Source organism: Glandiceps talaboti, chromosome 1 (assembly GCF_964340395.1).
Source record: "Glandiceps talaboti chromosome 1, keGlaTala1.1, whole genome shotgun sequence".
Lineage (NCBI taxonomy): Eukaryota > Metazoa > Hemichordata > Enteropneusta > Spengelidae > Glandiceps > Glandiceps talaboti.
The window spans coordinates 2010030-2022356 of NC_135549.1; the positions used below are offsets into that span (position 1 = coordinate 2010030).

The 12327-nt window shown below is 35.3% G+C and overlaps 1 protein-coding gene across 1 annotated transcript; it reads left to right on the forward strand.

The window, feature by feature from the left end:
- Positions 1 to 990: 990 nt before the first annotated feature.
- Positions 991 to 6282, forward strand: LOC144443182 (poly(U)-specific endoribonuclease-A-like). Its single transcript, XM_078132569.1, has 3 exons — positions 991 to 1645; positions 4230 to 4363; positions 6028 to 6282. The coding sequence occupies exons 1-3, from the start codon at positions 991 to 993 to the stop codon at positions 6280 to 6282; spliced, it is 1044 nt and encodes a 347-aa protein (XP_077988695.1).
- Positions 6283 to 12327: the final 6045 nt, after the last annotated feature.

Here is a 12327-nt window from a genome sequence, read left to right on the forward strand (position 1 = left end):
TATTACTAAACTGCTCCGCCTGTTTACGAACGATTCACAGCCTATACATGTAGACCATTTTGTTGTAACGGCGATACTTTTTGTGTGCAGACGAAGTAATACATAAATTATTTATCATAAAAATTGAAATTAAATCGGGAGTTATAACAATTCCCCTGTCCCACGGTACCCCCTCCCCTCACTAGGATATGTCGGGGGAGGGGGGTCATGATTATCTGGATCGAATGTATGAATATTCATCAGTCACGACCCTCAATCCTTAGACACAATCATGAATATTAATTAGTCAGAAAATCTATAGCCTACAGTTAACAGAGTAAAGGTCAATTGCTGATAAAAAGCTATAGGTATACATAGTATCGTACTATATTCAAAACACAGGTTGCAGCTCATCGCACTAGTGAAAACATCTTTTAAATGTATTTTCATTATTGTAGAAATACCCATCAGAAATAGTGAATAGACGGTCTTATAGCACGAAGGATTATTGTTTGTTTATATTCTTGTAGTGGTTTAGCTTGATAGCGAGACGGTCACGTAATGTACTAATGTATTTGGAAGGGGAATCCCGGCAAAGCCAGGGGGTGTCACTCCTTGAAAGTAAATCTATCGAAAGAAGACTTTTAGGGTTCCAAACATAAGATGAACATATCATAAATCATCTTGAATGATATTCTTTTGAGAGTATTAAGTGCAAAGTTAAGTTTATCTTTATTAAAAAGAAAATACCCAAACGAATGCATATCACTCGTAGAGTGCATATTATATGTGTGGCACCCCCATGAGCTAATACGCTATCTTTGGAATATTTGGAAATACCCTTTACAGCTAACCAATTGAATGTGTACATTCTATACATATGGGATTTAAAGACAGAGTATCTAGGCCAGTGTTGCGCACATTAAAAAAACAAAAAATGCCAATGTCGACACACCTACACCAAAAAGATGTAGAATATGGTGTAATTCTAGGAAATCCTGGCTTTCCCTCATGGGTAGAACTTGGTGTGCATATTGTAGGCGAAGAGGACACAGCTTGTATGAGGATAGAGTTAACTATATCGTCATAGTATGTGTTAAATCTAGAATTTGTGGGCGCTGCTTCGAAAGTCACGAATTTCTCACTGCGTTATTCAGTGCAAGAACTCAGCTACCTTCGGACAACGGAACGTTCATTTTACTTTGCAGAAATCTGTGGGAACTAGATCGACGTCTCGAACACAACAACCATTATATGATCAGGCCACGATTGACTGATTTAGATGAAAGTGGGTCAACAGACGACACCGATGATGTCAAAGTTGAAGGTGCGGCTGCGTGTGACCCTTCCAAGGGACCGTTTTTTGAGAACCTGAAAGAAGGTGTACTAGAAACGCAAGTTTTCAAAACATTTATTAGACTGCTCGAGTTATACGACACTGCTGAATTGGCATCCGAGATTTGTTCTGATACGACTTCACAAAGTGTGAAGTTCTTGAAAGAAATATTGAAAGAGCACTGCAGCAAAAGGTTACACTTCTTTCTCACAGAAAGGGGACTGGTTGGATCCACAGAAAAGGATATGATGGAAAAGTTGACAAACATATGGTTTCATCATACAAAACACCGTGGACGATTGTCATGCGCATTTCAACGCATCTTCATAGGTGAGAAGCATTGAGGTAACGGAAATAACATACATAGAACACATTTAACAGTTAATGCACGAAAGTAAAGTATGTAGGGATGCGTATCTTTTGCAAAACTGAGAATATCAAAGATACGTCACAGACGGCCTTTCAATAGCTGTGTCAAACATAAGCCATTGGTTACATATTAACTCTGTGTTGGTTCATATTTTGTCATTTGAATAAAGTTCACTTAAAGATTAATATTGATAACATTGATTGGCAGTAAGAAATGTGATTGTCAAACAATTTTAGTATAAGTTGTTCTGCACAAACACACATACATACATACATACATACATACATACATACATACATACATACATACATACATACATACATACATACATACATACATACACACACACACACATACATAAACTACATACATACATACATACATACATACATACATACATACATACACACATACATACATACATACATACATACATACATACATACTTACATACACACATACATAAACTACATACATACATACATACATACATACATACATACATACATACATACATACATACATACATACATACATACATACATACATACATACATACACACACACATATACATATATATATATATTTGGCGACATACTTCGTATCTCAATCTAGACGTTGCAATGTTGGAATGTCTGCATATTTACTGTAAACATATACAATATGACAACAGTAATGATACGATAGGGTTTCAGAATCATTTCTGATGGAAAGAAATGTCAAACATAGCATGCATACTGATCAAAAGGTCAAAGGTCACCTCTTGCACCATGTCAGGTTCAGTGATATGATTTCAGTTCTTGAAAGTGTAGTTCTCTTTTCTTTGCATGTCATATGTATGTATGTATGTATGTATGTATGTATGTATGTATGTATGTATGTATGTATGTGTATGTATGTGTATGTGTGTGTATGTATGTATGTGTATATGTATGTATGTATGTATGTATGTATGTATGTATGTATGTATGTGTGTATGTGTGTATGTGTGTATGTATGTATGTATGTATGTATGTATGTATGTATGTATGTATGTATGTATGCGTGTATGTGTGTATGTATGTATGCATGTATGTTTGTGTGTATGTAATTTCAAGCACATGAATACCATTAATTGTAAAGCTAATTGTAGTTACTTGTCGTCAAATTAATTTTGTACAATTTCTGTATTAGTTTTTAATGCAATGTTAGATTATTTCATTGATGTCACAGGTTAGCGGTATGATATATACACATGGCGTTGATTAATTGTGGAAAGTGACAATTTATCTAGGGTGTATTGGATTGCGTCGACGTACACGTACACTGACAATTTAGTGTATGTTTTAATTATAAAATAGGTAATATACTAAACATTCGTTGAACCATGGCCAATGATAACCTGGTTACGTGCCTTGGCATGGTCTGCTAAGCTGACGTGGCTACTTCAGGAAGGAAGTTATTGAATGACATAGTAGTTAGTTGACATTGTTTGTAAAACCCAGTATCTGTTGTCTTTACCATAAATCAGTTTGATGGACTTTAAACTTGTTAACTAAATACATTGTACCCAAACCAAGTCTTCAGTTAACATATTACCTATTGTTCATGATATTCGTTTGCGTATACGACGAGATCACAACATAGCATTGAATAATCATATCATCACCGTGATGAATTCTTGGATATATTTTTTCCATGATTAAATTTGCGAAAAACAGCTGAACTGAGTTTTGTAATAAAGACATTGTTGTGTTGTTAGCCGACCTCATCATATCTCCACCTACAAGCTTCATTACACCATGCACGAGGCAAATTGAACAAAAAATATGGAATATATACTGTGGTAGTTCTACGTCACGACAACGCGTGTCTACGTCGCTGGTTCTGCTGTGTTCGAAATGAGTCAAAAAGTTCCAAAATGCCATTACTTTCCCCTATTTTTTTTTATATTACTGGCGCTGGCATAATTATGTTATTCTCCACTATTTTTTTTTTGATTCAGTCGGAAAATACTCGTGACCTAAGGGTTGACACTACGAGTCGCAAGACGAGTACTGACAAAGACCTCTTAGGTCGACACTCATATTTTCCTATGCTGAACGAAGACAAATATTGGGGAATAACTTATGTATAGTAATTGCTTGTCAGGTTGAATTAGTCACATGATGCATATATTATGTTGATAGTGTCAACTTTCCTGGATGTGACCCGTGTGACCTAGTTGGTCATATGTGGGGGAAATGTAACTTAATATTACTAATAACCTAGAACATACATTGTAAACATACCAATTGCTAATTACATACATAATGAAGCGTGGCCAAAACTACTGAAATCCATAGATCCGAGTTCGCAGACCGAGTGTGCAGAATGGTTGTCAGGCCATACCAAGAATTTACCAAAAATTCAATCATTATTATGACAACCGAAACTACGACACGAAACAACTTAATAGCCTCAGTCTTCTAATTCCCCTTTTTCCCGATAGTTTTCTTCCAATAGTGTTCTTTTATACGAATGACAAATTATCTCAATATTTTTTGATGTTTTGGTTTTCGTAGGTGGGTTAAAAGTTGATAAAGATCATCAAAAGTTAACCACCGATGGTTTCATATCTGGCATACATAACTGGGTCAGATTTTATCTACTGGAAAGGGATGGTTATATTAAGTATAATGGCGTGCACGGCAAACAGGTACATATATTTTGATATTTATTACTTACATGCATGGCTTTATGATATCACACTGTCATTTCATTATACTCAACTTCGTCCGACATAATTAAAGCGATCGAATAAAAATTGTCGTAGATTTTAACTCTTGCGGATGGAATTTGACCCTAATCAACAGTCATAATTATGTCTATATTTTTCACTAAAACGTCCTGAAACATTTACACTCCATGAATGATATTTGATGTAATTAATCAGCTATGTTCACAGCCAATTCTTTCATTTATATACAACGTGGTTTCGAGGCACTTTTGAGTTTATACATTTTTGGCGTAAATTTTACGCGCATATATATTCAAAACGTACTTGCATTATTATATGTACATAAACATAGTTTACTTAACCATCACTTGCAACTGACTGAACTCAGGCCTGGTATTAGTATATTATTAACTTATAAACGATCAAATGACGTAATTTATTATACGCATAAAAATGTCGAGGGAATCCGTACTATGCAATAAAATGTTCTAACAACGTCAGAAGACATATTGCAATTTGATATAAGACAACCATAGCCATTGACATTTTAGTTAATAATTAAACTGAGATTTATGTTAATATTTTCAATTAAGTCAAATACTTATAAACTCAGTTTTTGTGTCACTTTAAGCTCACGGAATTGAAGATTCACTTACAATATTGTATAGGTGGATGAAGTGTCTGTCTGTCTGTCTGTCTGTCTGTCGGTCTGTCTGTCTGTCTGTCTTTCTTTCTTTCTTCATTCATCATTTTTGTGTGTGTTCATGTGTGTATGTATGTTGATTTGTGTGTCTGTACGAAATGGTGTAAAAACTCAACAACTGCGTGACCGATTCTCTTGGTAATATGGATGTTACTTTGTCCCAGGGTGTAATATTGCTCTAAGGAACACTGCCAGCCCGTTGAAATGTATAGAGACAGATAAAACAGTTAGTTTCGATGCTTCCTTTCCAATATTTATTCTCTAAGCCTTCGTGGTAATACATTCAGTAAAACAGGTTATGATAAAGATCTAGCCAATTGTGTGACAAGAGGTTCTCATGATGAAGTTATGTTCCAAAGATTCAATTTCAAAAACAACGTGGACTATCCTTTATGTAGTGGTATGTTCCTATGATGGCCTAAATGAGTACGTGTAATTGCTCCTATTATCCTACCTCCACAAACCAAAGTACCACGTCACATTGGTTTCTTTAATTATTATCTAATCTACGTAGTAATTTGCAAGCCAACCAAAAATATGGTTGATATTTTGAACACAATATAAATCGGGCACAACGTGATATTTTGAGTGGCTTTTGTCTGTGCAGCTCGACTATAGAATATCTTTCTGTTGACAGAAGTGTAATAAGATACAGAAAGTTGCTTCGATATAAATGTTAGAAAGTTCATTGACCAGCTGATATAAATACTGGACATTTATAACATAGCAGTGTGATTGATATGTACGGAGTGGACTTCATAAATATTTTTGCAGCATGTTTGTACAACGAGCGCTCGTTGTATGCAAAGCTACCACAGATATCTCCGAAGATATTCGAATGATGTCAGATGTCTTATGTGAAAGTTAACGAACTAAACATTATGCGTCATTCGTGAGTCAACCCTACTAATGACAATACATTTTCCTCTCATCTTTACAGTCTCCTAGCAACAAGAAAGAGATGATGAATATTGAGTTTGGATTGGACAGGAAGATCATCAAACCAGTGGGAAGCACATTCATTGGCACCACACCTGCGTTCGATATCTGTCTGTACACAGCAGCATTCTTAGCTGGCTGCAAAGAAGGGCATACGTACATCCGTCTGGGGTCACATAATGTTGATCTGTATTGCCCTAGCAATGTTCCCAACGGTGATGACGACATCACCACCTGTTATCCAGTTGAGGATTAGGTCGTATTAATTAGTGGTACGTGACACGATAGGAGTGCATATATGATATATCATCACTGTATCTGAAAATAAATGATAAAGTTTTACAGAGTGATATGTCGACTGCTGTTAGGTATAAAGTCTTCGCTAAAGTCGAGGCAAAATGGCGATGCAAATAATTGTGAGATCAAGATAATATATAACGTTTGAACTTGTATCAATCAATATTTACTACAACATAGTAATTTATAAGAGCCCAATGAAGGTACCTGCTTGAAACCAATAACATTTTCAGCTCAGTTAACTTGCTTGAGGCAAATAGAAAACCAGACCTTATGACTGCTAACGCTGTGCTGAAATTGAAATACATCAATCTGAAATATTAAGTATAAATTGTATATGTTCAGGGAAATAATCAGTCGAATTGAGAACATGATAAAATAATAGATAAACTATGCAAATTATACCATAAATTAACATACTAATTAGCATGCATAAGAAGTATGTGAGATAAACGGTCATTAATGTTTTCGTACATTCTTGCCTGGTGCAAGTATCCAAGCGGCTGGTTAGAAAACTGGCTTCCTATTGTCCTTATCAATGAACATCGCTAGTAACGTTCGCAATACATTGGTTACAGGTAATCGACGATCCACTACGTGCAATCTTACAGAACAGTATATATCACCTAACGAAAATAACATAATACACAATACATTACAAATATGATCTATGTAAATATTTATGTAAGTAAAAATATGTCTTAAAATGTGAAGATATAAATAATATCTTTTGATCATTTAGTATTATTAGATGACAAGATCTGACAGCCTTCGTGGTAATACATTCAGTAAAACAGGTTATGATAAAGGTCGATAGTTGTTGTTGTTGTTGTTGTTGTTGTTGTTGTTGTTGTTGTTGATGATGATGATGATATTGTAGTAGTAGTAGTAGTAGTAGTAGCAGCAGTAGTAGTAGTAGTAGTAGTAGTAGTAGTAGTAGTAATAGTAGTTGTTGTTGTTGTTGTTGTTGTTGTTGTTGTTGTTGTTGTTGATGATGATGATGTTGATGTTGTTGATGATGATGATGTTGTTGTTGTTGTTGTTGTTGTTGTTGGTGGTGGTGGTGGTGGTGGTGGTGGTGGTGGTGGTGGTGGTGGTGGTGGTGGTGATTAGGTATTGGTGATATTGTAAAATACATACAATATTTTGAATGCCATGGATTACTTTACAAATTTGAACAATCGTTTTACTTCATTTAATATACGCTGGCCCATAAATACCATTACTTAAATACTCCAGTAATTTCTATATTATAAATATATATATTTGAATCTCCAGGTGTTGTAACTTTTCATGATTTATATTATCCGGACATTGCGTGTCATATGAAATACACAGGACACGACTATTTGATAGAATAATGATAAATAGTTTTGACAGAAATATAATACTATCTGAGAGAATATTCTAAGAATAAAAACATGCTTATACTGTATATGATTTATGTAAATCGTTATTTTTTATAGCACGTGATATTAATCTGTTCTGTTATGTCTCCCAGTTTCTGACTAACACAATACTTTAAAGTTCATAATTAAGATTACTACATTTAAAATGTCAAATTTACATTAAAATCTTATCCTTTTTTATTTCATTAGTAAGAGCAATGGCGTCATAGCATTGTCTACTATTAGACTAAAGAAAGGTCTTGGAGCTTTCATCTCTTTAATAGCCAAAATCACTCCTCATGTAATTTGTATGTAATTGGTTTTTATTACTTTCTGGTCATAAATGCTTAACATTTCGGGGTTTTATGCAACCATTTACTCTACAACAGAAGACCATCAAAGGTTGCATCAACTCGAGTCAATAACCACATTAAAGTTGAATCGGTCGCCTAGACTGTTTGTTTTGTTGCCTCAGACTGGCGTATCTTTTGATGTGTCCTACTTTAGAGTACATTGTCGCATAACACCATGAAATGCTAAGTGTAATAATTCTATGTAGCGTTCGATTACTAAACAGAGTTGTGGGAGTTATGGGATTCGGGGTTCAAATGGTGTTCGATATTAAGTTTGATAAGTTACCAATACTAAGTACATTATATACATATGCATGAAACTTGTCTCACTCCTGCTTATTATAAGCAAGCAAATACACCTGCGTTTTTCCCGGGTTGTATTTTAATGTGTTGTATTTCAGTTAAATGTTAAACGTTAAATGTTATGATTTTTTTTATGTTAAGCATGGAAAACGAAGTTAATTGAGACTGACCATAGATTAGGAATGACACAGCTGTTTCGTCACACTTGTACAACTCTCATAGCAATAGATTTATGAGATTCATCCTATTCTAATACAGAACTAACATTTCTATAAATATCTATGGGAGTGAACATGTGTATGTGGTATACACATTATCTGAAGGAATAAAGTGGTCAATATCCGCTGCTTTGTCAATCAGTTTATACTCAACAAATTAACTAGTTTCATCTGTGGTTTTAGATAATACATGTACATTTATAAGAAGAAGCAGATAATGATATATGTGTGTTTAAAGCAAGCAATGTTTTATCCGAAAAAAGGACACAGTACTTTGTAGTGACTGCGTTGATAATTGTACATTCTTATACATGATATAACTTAACAATTTTAAGAACGTTCCCAATAAGCTCAGCATCCAAGAATTTGAAACAATGTTACAATATGAAATATATTTATTATAATCACAATTCACCTTTAAGTAGTGAGAACGACTGCCAAAGCTTGTCTACTTAATCATCGTATACATTATTGTTTGGAGTATTGCCATGCAAAGTGTGAAATGGAGTGTATGTTTGATTGTTAACACATAATTGTGACGACTCTATGACGCGAATATTTTATAAAAGTACCACTGCTATATGTAACATACATTGAGACTTTAAGACGGTATGGGTTTTTTAATATATGTATAAGAAGATTTCTGTTTTCAAGGAACACAACAGAAAATAAGGCATTTCCATAAACGTTTGCTCTTGAGACTAATTTCATGAATTTAAATCACACCAATTTCTCCCAATTACCATGAAAACCAAACTCTTTTTCACCTTCGTTGTTCTCGCTGTGGTTCACTATTACCTCATAGGAATTAGCAGATATACGTATGTATCAGTTGAAAAATGAATATTCATGATTCCTGAGTGCGTATTACCGTAGGATAAATAGTCCTGAATATTCAGTTGTTATTAGGGGTCCAAGGCCGTAGGCTTGGGTTGTTAGGGTTTTTCTTCTTCTTCTGCCGTTTTTTGTTGAGCTAGAACTAGAAAACGGTTGCCCGTAAACCTTTCAAACTTGGTAGGCTTATCGGGGACCATAAGTACTCGTGCACTTGGCCCAGCAATTTTGGGCTGCGTGCGGTCACGTGAACTTGGCCGCCATATTGTTTTTTTCGAAAAAATTGCATTTTTCCTTTAAAAATCTTCTTCTCCAGAACGAACAGTCCACGAACAGTCCACAACTTCTCCAAAAGCACTGCTTGACTTGCAATTGACTTTGGCAAATGTAATCAACTACTTGACTTCTTTGAAGTTTGTAAACGAGAAAACATTTCAATGCGTAGTTTCACGGCAATGGTTGATTTAAGAAATCCAGTGGCGGCCATATTGGATTTTTCTCAAAATCATTTTAAAAATGTTCTTCTCTGAAACCAGAGTATAGATAACCTTACAATTTGGCGTGTAGAAGGAAGACTACTCCAAACTTCATACAGCACACCGTTGCCTGCTGGGCAAACCGCTTGGGCCCCGCAAACGCTGCTTGCAGCTTTAATTATTCTTTCAATTTGCATCCTTTTTCTGTAAGTCATGATGAGAGTTGCCGGCTTGGAATCTGCAGTTGCAGGTTCGACCATGTCGCTGCTGTGTATTTCTGAATGGCTATCGAGTCTAAATGAAGTGATTATATCATAAGCTCCTGCAGTAAACTTATATATTAACATAATTATATTTTCAAATAATGCGCTCAAATAGATTAATTAGGTTTTATATTTGTGGTTGTCAATAAATACACATATTACTTAGACACCATACGCTTTTGGAGTTATTTATGTGTGTCAACGAAAAATGATACGTTTAATATTTTTTCCTATACGCTTTGGCCAGGATAAGGAAGTTTCTGCGCCCGAAGAACCAGGAAAAGAGGAATGGGGCGTAACAATCCTGAAGACGTACAAGTGCACGCATCGGAAAAAATGGTCATGCGTTCAGCTTCTGGGACTTTGGAAAGCAGCACAAAGACGTGATACATAAAATAAGAACGGGTGCAAAACCAAATGTAACATATGGCATTAGTTACCCATGCCCTTCTGCCCTATAATAACATCCCTATTGAAGTCAGCGAAAATTGGAAACAGCTTCTAAAACATTACTTGACTCTATTTTCACTTCACACTTCTTCCATTATGTTTATTTTCAACAAAATATTATAATTTACATGTTTAACTTTAAGCTGTTTATACCTTGACGTATCATGATAGCGTCGCATTCTTGATTCCTGTGAGTGGGAAGAGCATTGGCGACTAACTCAAACAACAAAATTGTCAACTACAATTCAACTCATCAAATACAACATAGCTATCTTAATGCACTTAATAAGTGCACCTCAAATTGCGGTGAAAACATGCCATCACAGTGAAACTTTGAGAGAAAAACAACTCACAAATACTAAAACTACGCATCAGTCAAGAAAGATATGCCATGCACAGTATGTCTACTCTAATGTATGTAATGCTATTATTTTAGTGTCTCAGGTGGTCCATGTCTGTTGGCATGCCACGCTTTAAGGTTTTTTTGACATTTTGATGCATCCAGGAGTAAGGTAAAAGATTCAAACTCAAACAAAGTTGGTGACTGATCACACAGTACTTGGGGCGAATGGTGTTTCGGAGGTGGGGTCACCATTTTCCATGCAAATGTATGAAGAATCGAGGGTCTTGATTTTTTGTGCAGTGTTATAATTCTTTTATCACAGATATTGCAATGACAGAAGGGGGGGGGGTCAGTAATATTTGTACAAGGTCTTGGATCAATCTTTTTCACGCACTGGGATTTTGAAGAAAAAAAACACACCATATAATTCATATCCAGTCCCTTACTACACTCCGTTATACAGGGTCATGTTTTCATTTGCAAGATTGAAATCCCCATTTTATAGTAGCAAGACAAAAAGTACTACCGTCACCACATTTTCTGGGACCTTTGCAAGAAATACGAACATAATGCAAGTCCGTATAATATGTTGCCATATTCACCAATTAATCAAACTCTTTGCTAAAACAGCAATTCTTTACAATTCAGCCATTCCTCCCTGTTAACAATATGGCCTTTCATTAACTGTAAATATAGCAGTCTGAGTAATATCCTTCCTATTTAAAACTAAGATGTGGTGTTTACGTTTTATAAAATTTGATATGTCGTTGAAAACAAATACCATAATTCTACTCTGGTATTAAATCGAGGTTAAAGACTGACGCAAACTAAAATTAGTGTTATGACATGTTGATATCAGCTATTGAATGGACGTTGGTTTAATTGTACTCACAGTAGGGCGACATATCTGATAACTTCAATGATCTTACATGTTGGGGGACTTCCAATGTGTACACTATATTGATCAAGAGGGTATGGTGATCATGGTTATTATATCCACACAACAGAAACACCGCTATCAATCACTTGTGTAATCTACCATATGGAACAATGAGAGGTTTAGTTTGTGTCTGTCTTACCAAACCGAGACTGTAATTGCTAGAGTAGTATGATTGAACCTAACGATCTATTGGTTCTGTTCACTCCTCACAAAAAAGAGTGTTATGAAATTACCCGACTTGACTTGCTATATGTGTGTGTCCGTGTGCATGTGCGTGTGCGTGTGCGTGCGTGCGTGTGTGCGTGTGTGTGTGTGTGTGTGTGTGTGTGTGTGTGTGTGTGTGTGTGTTCTCCATTTCACACTATTCAACATGTTCAATGTACTTTCAATGTCATATGTTTCAATACAGTGCTGTTTTGGATACATCAATGACCCT